The following is a 14,603-nucleotide window of genomic DNA, read 5'->3' on the forward strand; positions in this document are numbered from 1 at the left end:
CAGAGACCCCAAAGCAATGGTTCAAAGAAGAGAAAAGTGTGTGTCTTTCTCACATAACAGTGCAGAAGCAGGCAGGTGGTCCAAGGCTGCTGGGAGAGCTCAGTGCTAGGAGGTCATCCAAGATAGGTTTCCTCTATCTTGTTCTCTATCCTCCCATACCCAGGGGTGAATCCTGGCACCTGAACGTTCTTATCCACCATGTCATAGGCACTGTAACCCCCAGATGATAATTCACCTCTACGGTGTCCACATTCTACACTAGATGAAGCTGAACCCAAGCAACTTCTTTAAGGAAGTGGCCTGGAAGTACATATGATTGCACTTTGCTGCAGGAAGTTGGAAAATGTTGTCTCTGGTTGGGTAACCAAGAGCCCAACTAAAACTTGGAGGGTTTTGTTCCTAAAAGGAAGAAGGAGAGAATGAGCTTGGGGCACAAATTGCAGTCTTCCATAGACATCATCAGAATCTTGCATCCTCTTTTGATTTTCTCTGTTTGATTCAGCCTCAGGCAGGCAGCCTCCCCCAGTGATGGCAAAGATGGTCACTAACAACCGTAGCCTCATGGTCTCCCATGTAGCAATTCAGTGAAAAAGAGAGTGGCTCTTTACAGATAGTTTCAGCTAAAGTCTAGGATTTCCTCCAGTTGGTCCAATGTGGATCACATGTCAATCAGTAAACTAGTCACTTTGGCCAGCATGATGCAGTGACTGGCAAACAGGTGTGGGTCACATAGTCACATCTAGAAGTGGACTGAGTAGGGTTAACCCCACCCAAATCATATGGACTGAAATTAGAAAAGGAACAGTCTCCAAAATCAAATAATGAGGTGTTATTATCATCAGAATTGATGCTAAGCAAGCCACGTAACAGATAACCATTAGACTTGACTATCCCACTGAGCCATTGTATGGTTCAAGAAAGTTGTACAATTGAACGTGTTTAGACAATCCAAATGAATGAATGTGGGAGGTGATATTGATGATGAAGTTGCCTGGAGCACTCTTACTTACACTTCTGCTAGGAGGGTTCCTACTCATCTGTCGTTAGTCATTCATTCAGCACCTTGTGAATGAACCTCTCTTATGCTGACCATACTATTTGCTAATTATTTATTTATGCATCTATCTCCCAGTCCTTTCATAATGCACCCCGGTAATTGAGGGCTCCCCCAGAGCTAGAATTCATCTGTGTTCCACAGTGCCCAAGGCACAGAGTGGGCATCTAAATTAAGGAAGGGTAAAGTCTCAATGACTCTTAATGACCTCCAACTCCAATTGCTAGTCCATGTTTTTACCTTTGGAAATAATTATTGGAAAGACAGAAGCCAAATCCCAGGGAGTTCTGCAGAACTGGGGAGAGGAAGGGTGAGACCAGATTATTTTGTTTATAGAAATGTATCTCCTCATGACTGAAAACAGTGCCCGGCATCATTTTATTTGTGGAACTCAAATCAAATCACCAAGAGGCCAAGACCCAAGTAGGAGGAAGTTCAGCAGACAATTGACTAATTAGAGCTGTCTTCTCATCCTGTTTGATTCTAAGGTTTAAAAGAAAAGCTGTATTTTGCAATCAATTCCCAATCTAAACACATAAATGACTTTTCCCCCCATAAATACCAATGCCCCCAGCTTAACTGAGGCTGAAAACTCTGTCTGTATTGGAGAGAAACAGAGCTGTAGGCCAGTGAATGTAGCTAGGGGTAGGGAGTGGAAAACAGTGCAAGGAGATACCAAAAGGAGATACTCAGAAGAACAAGAGGCCTTCCTGGAGAAGGTGTCCAAGTGCCTGGCCTGCTTGGGAAGCTCCACCTATGGGTTTCCGAGGGTGGGTCCTGTGAATACTAATAGCTACCATTTATTGAGCCACTGGTATATTCCAGATATTGTGGTAAGCACTTTTAGTGATTATCTCATTTTAATTCTCAGAACAACCTTGTGAGTTGAGAGCTGGCACCCCCATTCAAAGATGAAACTAAAGGTCAGAAAGTTGCAGTGATGTGCCCATGGCCATGAGCTAAGGCATGCAAAAGCCAGGATTTGAATCCTCTGGGATCTGATTTGACTCATAGCTTCTGCTTTGAGTCCTTAGCTATCTTCACAAAACCACTTTGACGTAGCTATTATTTCCTCCATTCTATAGGTGAGGAGACTGAAGTTCAGGGATGACCCAACTTGTCCAAGTGACACAGGTAGGAAGTATCAGAGCCAAAGCAGGAACATCTGACTCCAGAATTTTTCTACCTCCCAGGTAGAAGAAAAGCAAAGGCTAGGGGTCAGGAATATGGCAGAAAGCCACTGCATGTCAGGCCTACCCTTTCCCAGGACACGATCTCGCTGTTTCCCACCCTCCCCGACCTCCCCACTTAGGCCCCTTTCAAGAATTTACTTCTCACTGTCTCCCCTCCAGTGTGGCCCCTGGGCTGAACAGGGATTGGATGGTTTTTGGGAAGCTCTAAGACATCCCTTCCCCCAAGGGTCCCCTAGGAAGGGAACAGCTAAGGTACCATCAGTCTGCAGGTTCCTCTTCCCATATCTGAGCGAGGTCTGTGGATAAGACTGACAAGTGCTTGGATCAGAAGCCAGCCACAGGGGTTCAAATCCAGGCCAGAGACTTTGGCCAATAACAGGAGCTTCCTTTTTAAAAAACCTATATTCTGGGACAGACATTTCACTAGGGGTTTCCTCCGTATTTTTAAACTGAATCCCCCCCACCCTTCCCACATGTTTGACCCTATTTCACAGAAGAGGAGCCTGAGGCTCCCAGCTGGGAAGCAACCAGTGTAAGGACAGCAAGTCATAAGGAGGCTGGTACTTGAACCTACCTAGGCCCCAGATTCTGTTGTTGCCTAGGAACTGAAGAGGGAGGAGCTGCCAGATCAGAGGGAGGAGGGAAAAGAGAGAGGGCGAGTTCCCAGCAGCGCGCGCTGACGACAGCAGGTGATTTTTTTTTCCTGCATCGCGCTATCTCTCAGCATCTTTCCTGGATTTTTACCACACCCCCCCCCGCCCCCCGCCGCTGACCGGCAGAAAAGGGTGGGGCCGCTTCCCCGCAGCAGAGACAGCAGCGGCGGCAGCGGCGGCGGCGGCTGCAGCATCATTGGGAACAGTGGTGGCGGCAGCAATGCTCGGTCTCCTCAAGAGGTGATCTCTGAGCCCTGCTAGGTGGCCGGCTGCGACTGGACGCCGGCGGGAAGCAGAAGATAGAGCTTTGTCCGCGGCCCCTGCGGCCACACTGCCCGGCCTTTCCTCTGCGCCATGGCTTAAGCCTGCAGCCACCTAGCCTCGCGTTGCCTTGCTTGGCAGGGGTCTGAGCGCCGCAGCAGCCGCAGGGAGGGGCGCGTCCCAGACGCCCTCGCCCGGGGACCCGGGACGCGGTGTCTCACGCTGCGGTGCCCACAGCAGACCGCGCTCCCGAGACCTGTGCGGCGGCTCCCGGAGGCGTTTACAGCCGGGCATCGAGGGACTTTACGGACTTTCTCAGTGATAGCTCTGCCCACCCAACCTTCCCGGGTGCTCTCTGAGGTAGGAGGGCGCGGTAGCTCAGGCCACCAAGGAAAACACGGTGAGAACCAGATTGGCCGGACGAGGGCCAGGGGACTGAGGAAGATTAGGGACTTGCTTTAGAATCTAGCAAGAATCTAGCTAGGGAGGACTAGCTCTAAGGCGAGCACCATGGCGTGGCCGTGCATCACCCGCGCCTGCTGCATCGCCCGCTTCTGGAACCAGCTGGACAAGGCAGACATCGCCGTGCCGCTGGTTTTCACCAAGTACTCGGAGGCCACCGAGCACCCGGGGGCCCAGCCGCCGCACCAGAAGCCGGCGCAGCCTGCGCAGCAGGCGCCCGCGCCCCCCTCGGCGCGCGCGGTCGCCATAGAAACGCAGCCGGCCCAAGGCGAAGGGGAGGCGGTTGCCCGGGCAACAGGGCCGGCGCCGGGGCCTAGCGGCGAACGCGAGGCTGGGGCCACCTCTGGCCGGAGCGGCCCGGGCCCGGGCTCTGGCTCCGGCTCCGGCTCCACCTCCAGCGCGGGCCCCGCGGACTCGGTGATGCGGCAGGACTACCGCGCCTGGAAGGTGCAGCGGCCGGAGCCGAGCTGCCGGCCGCGCAGCGAGTACCAGCCTTCGGACGCGCCCTTTGAGCGCGAGACCCAGTACCAGAAGGACTTTCGCGCCTGGCCGCTGCCGCGACGCGGGGACCACCCGTGGATTCCCAAGCCAGTGCATATCCCCACGTCCTCCCAGGCGGCGGCGCCTGTGCTCGGGGCGCCCCAGCGCCGGCCGCAGAGCCAGGAGCGCTGGCCGGTGCAGGCCGCCGCCGAGGCCCAGGAGCAGGAGGCGGCCCCTGGAGGAGCAGGTGGCCTTGCGGCTGGAAGGGCGACCAGTGAGGAAGAGCGCGACACACGCAAGAAGCCTGGGCCCGCCTGGATGCTGCGTCGCGCCGAGGGAATGGGGCACGAGCAGACGCTGCTGCCCGCAGCCCAGGCCCAGGTCCAGGCCACGGGCCCCGAGGGGGGCAAGGGGCGTGCGGCGGCCGACGCCCTCAACAGGCAAATCCGCGAAGAGGTGGAGAGTGCGGTGAGCAGCTCTTACAGGTGAGACGCGGCCCGCAGCTCAGGCCACGGGGCTGGTCATCCTTACCCTCTCCCACAGATTCTCTGCATCGCAGGCCTCCCTGTCAGCCTCCCCCTCCAGCCCAGAACACACCCCCTCCTCCTCCCCAGCCCTGGCCGACTGCTCTTTGGCTCTTTCTTTTGTGAAAGCTGTTAGTATTATCCATCCCATCTTGCCAAAGTCTTTCACTTAACCACTTCAGCCATCTTTTCCCCATCTCTGCCCCACCCCGAGTCCCAGCCTGCCCAACAGAGACCTTTGCAGTTTCTTCACTGGCTGTGCTTCCATTCTGCCCCACCCAACGCACTGGCTGCATTAGCCTGGATGCTGCCCCTTGCTGGCTCAGCTGCCGCCCAAGGGCCTCCGTGCCTTCCTGCAGGGCCAATCCTCCCCAAAGAGGAGTGATCTCTCCCCCTTCCCCTCCTCCCAAGCTCGGTTCACTTGGCCCTTCATTCTTACCCCCTCTATCTCAATCCCTGGGAGACCACCAAGCACCACACCCTTTTCTAGATTCCCTGCCGGTCCCTTATAGAGCACCCTCCTTTTCAGCCACTTACGCTGAAGGCAGATTCCTTACACCTCTAGCTGTGACTCACTGGGCAAGTTTCTTAACATTTCTTGGCCTAGGGTTCTTATCTGTAAGATGTGATGGATAATAGATTCTTCTCTTAGATTGTTTGCTCATGTATTGATTTAATATTAAATACTCAGCACATTTTTGAGCACCTACTATATGCTAAGCACTGTGCTAGGCATTTTGAAGATTAAATGAGATGATTCAGGAGGAGAATTATTCCTGGCACATGGTAGGTAATTAGTACATCTTGGTTCCATTCCAGCCTTCTACATGATGCCTCATTATTTTGATTTCCACTTCCCAGACTCTTCCAGCCTTCTCCCCTATTGATGCATCTCCTTTCTTTTCATGTTTGCCAAATGTAGTTCTCATTCTGTTACCACCAAGAACCCTCTCTTCAGCACATTTAAATTCCCTTTAAATGAATGCCTTCAACAAGAGCATATTTATTCATTCATTCTCTCTCTCTTTCTCTCTCTCTTTTTCTAGAATTCTCCCTCTGCTGCAGCCTCAGTCCTTCCAGTCTGCTTTCTCACCCTTCATTCATTTAATATGTATTTCTGAATGCTTAGCTTTCAGTCCTGCCCTTATGTTTCAAATGGAAACAATTAGCTAACAGATCACTGTTGACTATGAATATGTGGCATTAGGTTTGGGGTCTCTGGGGAAGCAGATGTACATGATGAGTAACTGAGCTAGAGGTGTTCAAAATGTGGCTTATGGGGTCCTTCATCAATGCCACAGCCAGTTGCCTCCTTCCTACAGGAGGGTGTGGACAGGAAGACTGCAGAGTTAGTGTCTTTTGCCAGGACCTTATATATAGCCTCATCAGACTGATGTCCTTCTCCATTAAATATGACAAACACTCCCTCTTATGCTGAGGAAGAATAGCATTGATAGACATCCTCTCTTGTTAAGACAAAATCTGCCCCCCGCTCAGGTATTACCTCTGGAAAGCATTTCCCAATGAAAAGGGGCAGTTAATCAATTGGCCCCTATTCCTTCTTCCTGAATTCCACCTCCCACCTGGCATTTGTCTCTTGGTGTCTTGTTATCATGACCACACTTGTCCCCCAGGAATACACCACTTCCTTTTAAAGCTCTGGGTCAGGCAAGGACATGGATCCTTTTCCTTGGTTCTAGCTATGAGAAGGTGGAATTTTCACAAAATCTTTATGCTGTTACCAAGGAGAATCAAAAAGAAAAGAAAGGAAACAAATAAGCAAGGGGAATAGAAAAACAAAGCCAAGATACAATTTTATGACTCTGTCATGGCTTTGTTGTTTACAAGGCCCTACCTTTGTTCCCTAAGAACCCTAAGGTTGGCCTAACATCCCAGATTTCTGGACTGGCCTCTTCATCATCCTACTCCCAGTCTACCACCCTGCGGCAGGTGGAACCTTACCACCTACCAGACAGAATCTGCCTCTCCTCACCTCAATACAGTCAATGCCAATCAAGAGAGATCCAGATTCTCAAATCTCATTTGATGATCCTACTCAGTTTATGTTTCCAGGCTGGTAGGACTTGCTTTGTGCATAAATGATGGTTCAGACAGTCAGGGCGTAAACCACCCTTCAGACACAACTCACTCCAAATATTTTGGGTTGTACCTTTGTTCTGTGTAGCCTCTTTCCTCCCAAACAACACCTTAACTGTGCAGTAAGCATGTCATGCTTTACAGTTAGAATTACACACATCCTGCAAGTGATTTGATTGAACAGGGGCAGGCTGTTCTCTAGCAGCTGGTAAGAATGATTGTTTTTCATAGCTATCAGAATTTCATCAACCTGTCAAGAAAAATCTCTGTGTATCTCAAAAAACATTTTTTTCTAATTTGAGTCTTCTGTAAAATTTAATTATGCATATGACTTTGGGATCAGCAGTTCCGTTTTGCTGTATCATCAGAAGGGTTTTGAAGCATTAAGAGAATAAGTATTGCTAAGAAACATCAATTTCTTTAATGGACAATTTAAGTACTTGACAAATTTGATGTGAAATTTAACATTATTTTTTGTTCCAGAAGAAAAATTAACTAATAATAGGGAAATGCACTTTGGGTGAAAGTAGATATGAAGAAATAAGATAATCAATTAATTAAGTATACTATAAAGAAAAAATGCCTGGAAATTATAGGCTTATCTGGAACATTGATTTTTCCCCCCCTATTCTCTCACATCCTTTTCCTTGCTAGGATTCTAAATATCTCCTGAATTTAAGTATGTTCCATGTCTTCTGTAGATGAGCCTTACATCACCTTAGAAGCCAAGCTGGGCTACATTTCACTGATAATTTGATTGACAAATCCTTTTCTTCTGCCACTCTACATAAATCATGGTGGTTTACACCATGGTGACTAGTTCATCTCATGGGCTTTACAAATGACATCTGTCACGTAACATCAGTGTGAGCAGTTTGCTTAATTAAATAGAGAAAGGATATACAATCCATCAGCTTGATATATTGGTACATAACATAAAATATATATTCAGCATCCAGAGTCATATACATGCTATTTGGTTTTCTACTGCAACGTACAATCAGTAGATAACATCAAATGTCCTTTGACACTATGGTTTTGAGAAACCTTCCCTGTTCAACAGTTCATTTAATTCATAACCTATCCACACTAACCTGAGACTTTTTGCATTCAAGCGGTATCTGAGGTATCTTTAGAATTATTCTCAATCATGAAGTTGATTTTCAATACATTCATATTACATAAATGATATTATAAAATTGAGAAACATGTCTTCATTATTTTTAATGTTAAGGATGGATTTTACTGCGCAGCTATTTGTGACTTTAGACCTAGCATTCTCAGTTAGGAAATAGATGAGTCATAGGAGGGGATTAGAATTCCTCTCTCAGCCAACCCCATTGCCCCAGCCATCGGTTAAGAGTGATAGATGGGGTAGCAGGTGGTCCCCATAGAAATGCTAATGAGCAAATTTTCCTGGAAACAATCAGCTGGGGCACCAAGAGGTAGAATTAATAAACCAGAGGCAAAATAGTACTTGAAAAATGATAGCGGTAACAAGGAAATCAGAAAGAAAAAGAGCCTTTCCTATCTACCCTGCAGTCTTCCATAAAGGTTAGAGAAAGGCCCATCTGACTTGGCTTATGCTATACAGAACTGCCCTGTGTCTACAGGGCAACTGCCCGTTTCCCTAGGATCTTCCTGACTAAATCCCAGCAATACTTCAAGGCCAATCTCAGATACTAGTCTTCAACAACGCCTTCCAGGTCCTGCTACGCAGGACTAATTTTTCTCTGATTCCCTTTTCGTACTCTGTACACTTCTTATTGTCTGCTTGATTGTAAGATACTTTTGTCTCTGTCTGCCTCCCCTACCAGATAGGAGCACTTGAAGGGAAGGGCTGTATTTTGTTCATCTCTGTATCTCTCACAGTGTAACATTGTGCCTAACTATCATATAGGTTTGTTGAATCCAGTGAAATTTTTAAAGTTAGATGGAAAATTTATTCACCTACATATTGATTCATTTCATTCAGTTTCATTTAGCTGAATTAATTTTGGAAAATGACCACCAAGCCCCTGCAATGTATCAGACAGGATACTGGAGATACCAAAAAGTGATAACCCTATGTAAAGAAATTGTGTTTTCCTTAATCAAAATAAAGTGCAATTCCTACTCGGTTAGCACTAGAAGTAAATGTTCAAATGGGGAAGGGCAGCAAACCTTACAGACCTGACTCTAGGTGCACCTTCACCCAGGGCAGTGGTCCCCAACCTTGGCTGTACAATGGAATCACTGGAGAACTTCAAAAATGCTGTTACATAGCTACCTTGCCCAGAGATTCTGATTTAATTGGTCTGGGGTATAGCCTGCGCATGTGAATCTTTTCAAATTGCTCCAGATAATTCTCATGTGTAGTTCAGGTTATGACCTCTTCCCTTAAGACAGAGGTTCTCAAAATTTAGTACACAAAAAAATCATCTGGAGAGCTTTCTAAAATGCAGATTCCCGGGCCTCATCCTCAGACATGCTGATTCAGTACTTTTAAAATGGAGCCTAAGAATCTATATTTTAAGAAGCACTCTAGGTAATTTTTATGCAGGTTAACCTCAGACTTATTTGCGAAAACTCCGCTTGGGAAGATTTGCTATCTTTAAGGTATTGAGTTTTCCCATATACAAACGTGGTATTGCTTGCCATTTATTTGTCTTTTTGTCCTTCACTTATATTTTGTAATTTTCTCCACAAAAGTCACACACACACACTAGTTTTTAAGTTTTATTTTTCTATATTTAAGCCTTTAATAATATAATTGGATTTAACTTTATGTATGGAATGAGGCTGGGAACTGATTTTCCTTTTTCCCATATGGAAAGTCATTTATCCCAATACCCCTTTTTTTTTTTTTTTTTTTGCGGTACGTGGGCCTCTCACTGCTGTGGCCTCTCCCATTGCGGAGCACAGGCTCCGGACGCGCAGGCTCAGCAGCCATGGCTCACGGGCCCAGCCGCTCCACGGCACGTGGGATTTTCCTGGACCGGGGCACGAACCCGTGTCCCCTGCATTGGCAGGCGGACTCTCAACCACTGCGCCACCAGAGAAGCTCCCAATACCCTTTTTAACAGTTCAACTTTTCCCCATTAATATTCCCACTGATATCTCTTCTATCACATAAGGGTCGCGTATGCTTGAATATATTTCTGAGATCTCTGCTCTATTTCATTAATCTGAGCTAATGCCATACTATCATCTTTTTTTTGAGCTATTTAAAATTAGTTTTCCTATTTTCAAGCGTATATCTTATTACATTTTCTAATTTGTTATTGCTCATATGTATTAATTTTTATATGTTTTTATTGTATTCAACAACTTTACCACACTCACTAATTTTGTTTGTAGATTCTCTTGGACTGTCTGTGGAGATAATGTATACTTTTAGCAAATACCAGTTTATTCTCTTCATTCTGATATTCATATATTTTTGTGTGTATGTATATTGCTACACTGGTGAGGATATCCATATAGGGTTTTTTTAATGCTCTTTCTTTCTTTCTTTCTTTCTCTCTTTCTTTCTTTTTGGCTGCGTTGGGTCTTCATTGCTGCACGAGCTTTCTCTAGTTTTTGAGAGCGGGGGCTACTCTTCATTGGGGTGCGTGGGCTTCTCATTGTGGTGGCTTCTCTTGTTACAGAGCACGGGCTCTAGTTCAGTAGTCGTAGCACGCGGGCTCAGCAGTTGTGGCTCGAGGGCTCTAGAGCACAGGCTTACTACCTCTTTGTAGTGTTGATTTGCACTTCCTGCACGGCCTTTGTTGCTCCGCGGTATGTGGGATCTTCCCGGACCAGGGCTCGAACCCGTGTCCCCTGCATTGGCAAGCAGATTCTTAACCACTGCACCACCAGGGTAGTCCCTCCATATAGTTTTGATAATAGGCTTCTTTGTCTTGAGACATGGGAATGCTTCTTAAGTTTCATCATTAAGTATGAGGATTGCTCTGTGTCATTATAGCGTCATATCAGGTTAAGAAACTTGTCTTTATACTAGTTTACTAGGGGTTTCTAAAAATGTGGATTGGTATTGAAATTTTTTTTGAATTTTTGAATTCCATTTTATTTATTTTTTTATACAGCAGGTTCTTATTAGTTGGTATTGAATTTTATTAAATGATTTTTTTGACATCAACTGAGAAAGTCTTATGGTTTTTATTTTTAATCTGCTAATAGATTTTTCTGATACTGAACCATCTTCCCATTTCTAGGATAACTCTTACTTAAAAATATAGCTTATGATGCTGAATTCTTTTGCTACTTTTTATCTGAAATGTTTGCATACATATTCATAAGTGAAATTAGTCTAAAATTTTTTCCTTTTTTATATCAGTCTGGTACAGTATTGGAATCATGGTTATGTCTATAAAGTTAGATAGTTAGATTTTTCTCTTTTTCAGTTATTTGGAACAATTCTTATAACAAGTACTCCTCCTCAAATATCTGATAAGAGTCTCCTGTAAAGCTCTCTGTACCTGGTGTCTTTTTCATGAATAAACTATTTTTTTACTACCAGTTTGATGTCTTTAATAGATATTCATTTATTCAGCTTTTGTATTTCTTCTTGAGCCAATTTTAGTAACTTATATTTTTCTAGGAAATGTTATATATTTTTTTTAATTTTTCAATTTATTGACATAAGAGTCACCATAACACTATCTTGTGGATTTTAAAATCATCTCTACTTATCTGCAGTTACATCCCCTTTCATACTTAATATTAATTGGTGCCTTCTCTCTTTTTTTCCATAATTGTCTTATTGAGGTTTGCTTAGTCTTTTCAAAGAATCAAATTTTGGTTTTGTTGGTCATCTCCCGTTTCAGTAAGTTTTGCTCTTATTTTTACTATTCCTTACCTTTTATGCTCTGAGAGGTAAGCATAGGTCATGTTAGGAACAGTTTTATATCCCTGGCTGAGAAGTTTGGATTTTTTTTTTTTTTAAAGAAATGAGTCACTGAAGGAATCTAGGTAGAGGAAACTACATGATAGTTTAATATGATTTAAATTTTATTAACTTCGTACTGACCGGTGACCAGGGGAGGTTAGAGAAAGGGTGGCCTTTCAATAACGAGCCTATTGGAATAATCCAGGGACAATGATAAAGCCTGAACTGAGGCTGTGGGACTGGAGATTTATAACATAGTACATACAGTTACTGAAAAACTGATCTTAATGACCAATTGAGATGCAAGGAAGAGGGTAAATCCAGGATAACTCTTTTCTGGTTTGGGTAACTGGTAGTGGTCCTAGTCATTGGAACTGAGGGGTGGGATAGGGAGCGTGGGAGGGAGGCTCAAGAGGGAAGGGATATGGGGATATATGTATACATATAGCCGATGCACTTTGTTGTACAGCAGAAACTAACACAACGTTGTAAAGCAATTATACTCCAATAAAGATATTAAAAAAAAAAAGGAACAGACTTTTATTTAGAATTCTATGATGAATGTAGAGGAGAAAAAAGTCAGGAATGGAAGTTGAGCTTATTTTTAGTATCTAGAATTTGAGTTGTCTATGAGATATCTGACAAGAAATTTCAAGGGGCAGCTGAGTAAATGGATCTGAAGTGTAGAGAGAGATCCGGGCTGTGATTTGAAACATCCTGTGGATATTTTTTTTTTTTTAAGAAGATGTTGGGGGTAGGAGTTTATTAATTAATTTATTTATTTTTGCTGTGTTGGGTCTTTGTTTCTGTGCGAGGGCTTTCTCTAGTTGTGGCAAGCGGGGGCCACTCTTCATTGTGGTGCACGGGCCTCTCACTATCGCGGCCTCTCGTTGTGGAGCACAGGCTCCAGACATGCAGGCTCAGTAGTTGTGGCTCACGGGCCTAGTTGCTCTGCGGCATGTGGGATCCTCCCAGACCAGGGCTCGAACCCGTGTCCCCTGCATTAGCAGGCAGATTCTCAACCACTGCGCCACCAGGGAAGCCCTGTAGATATTATTAAAGCCATGGGAGGAGGTGAAATCATCCCTAGAGAGGAAGTAGAGAAAATTAGCCATCGGAGAATGGAGCCCTGAGGGATACATGTATTTGGGGTACTGATAGCAGAAGGGATAACCATGAAAAAGACAAAAGAGTGATCAGGAGGGAGGGAAGAAAAGCAGGAAAGAGACTAATCATGGAAACCACATTGGGCACCTAACTCAGCAAAGCCTTATGCTGCCCTGGAAATTTTTACTGAGGCATTACTGTGTGCAAAGCATTTTTCTAGATCATTGGTTGACCTTGTGCAGTTAGATATAATGTTACTGAAATTAACCCACAAAGAGGAGAGGAGATAAGATACGCACAATTAATCCTTGGTTGCTGTCCTAGAAAAAAATGGCATCTAATGCATCTATGAACTTTCAAAAAAAGTCAAGCCAGTGATAGTTCTAAATCTATAATCACAAAGAATCACTGTGTCCAGGATATAAAACTAAAATAATCCAACAATGTCCACTAGGATTAAAGAGCCATCTCTGTAATCAATGCAGCTTTGGCTTTTCAAATTAGGTCAGTTGTAGACATCTAGACAGGTGAGCTTCTAATTCTCCGCCAAATGAAGAAAACTGCAAATGGACTGCGACCAGCAAACCAAAAATTCTCTCGATGTTCACTAAAGATGCTAGTTTTCACCATTAGAAACAATAGTAGTAGTTAATCAAGTGCCTCCTATGTGCCTGGCAGGCTGCTAGAAACTTTAGATGCATTTTCGCCTGTAATCTTTATAGTAGCTCTGCAGAAGTGGTACTGTTACTTCCCTGTTAGAGCTGAGGACCCACAAGGCCTCTTGTCTGTCTTTAGGTTTTAAAACTGTTGAAGGCACAGACTTTGTCTAACACTAATCTTTCTCTACACAGGGCACTTCCTCCATGTCATATTATCATGTATTGTCTCAAACCATTTTCAATCCACGGAATATTGATTAGTGTCTGCTCTATATCTGGCTAATTCCTAGGAAGACAAAGTAGTCCTTGCTCTTGGAAGACTTATGTTTATTAGGCAGAGGCAGGTGAGCTGAAAAGTTATAGGTGCCCTAACAAAAAGTCTATGCAGGGTTTGGTGGGTCAGAGGAGAGAGAGGTTAAGTCTACTTGATTTGAGGGTTATCAGGGAAAGGGTTCAGTAGAGAAGGGACTGGTAGGCTGAATCGTCAAAGATGAATGGGCATTAAGTGGGGAAGGGATCAGTCTGAGTAAAAGTACAGAAGAGAAATTGTCAGCAGTTCTGAGCAGGTAGAACTTAGAGGTCTCATTGGATGAGGATAGAATGGCGAGAGGTGGACCAGGTAGGTAGGCTGGGCCAGCTCCTTTATCCTATGAGCAAATGAAGAAGGAGGATTAGGTTTTGGATTTTAGCAAAGGTGACTTTGGCAGCAGTGGGAAGGATGGATTGGAGGGGATTAGGCTGGGAGCATGGAATCCAGAAAGGAAGCTGTGGTCTAGGTGAGAGATGATGAAGACCTCCAGCCAGGAAAGGATGTAAACAAGCACTGATGGTACAGAATAACGTAAGACTAATTGAACGTCGGCAGAAAGGGAGAGGGAAGAGTCTAGGATGTTTCCTTTGGATGCTTTGGATGTCTGGGGAAACAATCATTCACTGAGCTAGATAGCATAGTTTCAGGTAAGTTGAATTTGAGGTGTCTTTAGAAACACTACATGGAGGTGTTCAATAGAAAATGAAAATAGAAACCCACACTGCTGGTAAAGGGTGTAAATTGCTACAATCACCTTATAAAACTCTTCAGCATTATCTGTTCAAGTTAAACATATGACCCAGCAATTGCACTCTTGAGTATATACCTAGCAAAAATGACTGCAGAAGCCTTGTACAAGAATGTGTGGCAGCTTTATTAATAATAGCTAAAAAGTAAAATCAACCCAAATGTCCATCCACAATAGGAAAAATA

The 14,603-nt window shown here is 44.7% G+C and overlaps 1 protein-coding gene across 1 annotated transcript in view; it reads left to right on the forward strand.

The window, feature by feature from the left end:
• Positions 1-3,671: 3,671 nt before the first annotated feature.
• Positions 3,672-14,603, forward strand: part of MAP6 (microtubule associated protein 6) — a gene marked incomplete at both ends in the record, with an annotated part of 88,190 nt that continues 77,258 nt past the window's right edge. Inside the window, one exon of the mRNA XM_079708142.1 lies at positions 3,672-4,588. Within this exon, the coding sequence (XP_079564268.1) occupies positions 3,672-4,588 (917 nt within the window). The remainder of the gene's footprint in view (positions 4,589-14,603) is intronic.

Source organism: Hyperoodon ampullatus (assembly GCF_949752795.1).
Source record: "Hyperoodon ampullatus genome assembly, chromosome: 7".
Taxonomy (NCBI): Eukaryota; Metazoa; Chordata; class Mammalia; order Artiodactyla; family Ziphiidae; genus Hyperoodon; species Hyperoodon ampullatus.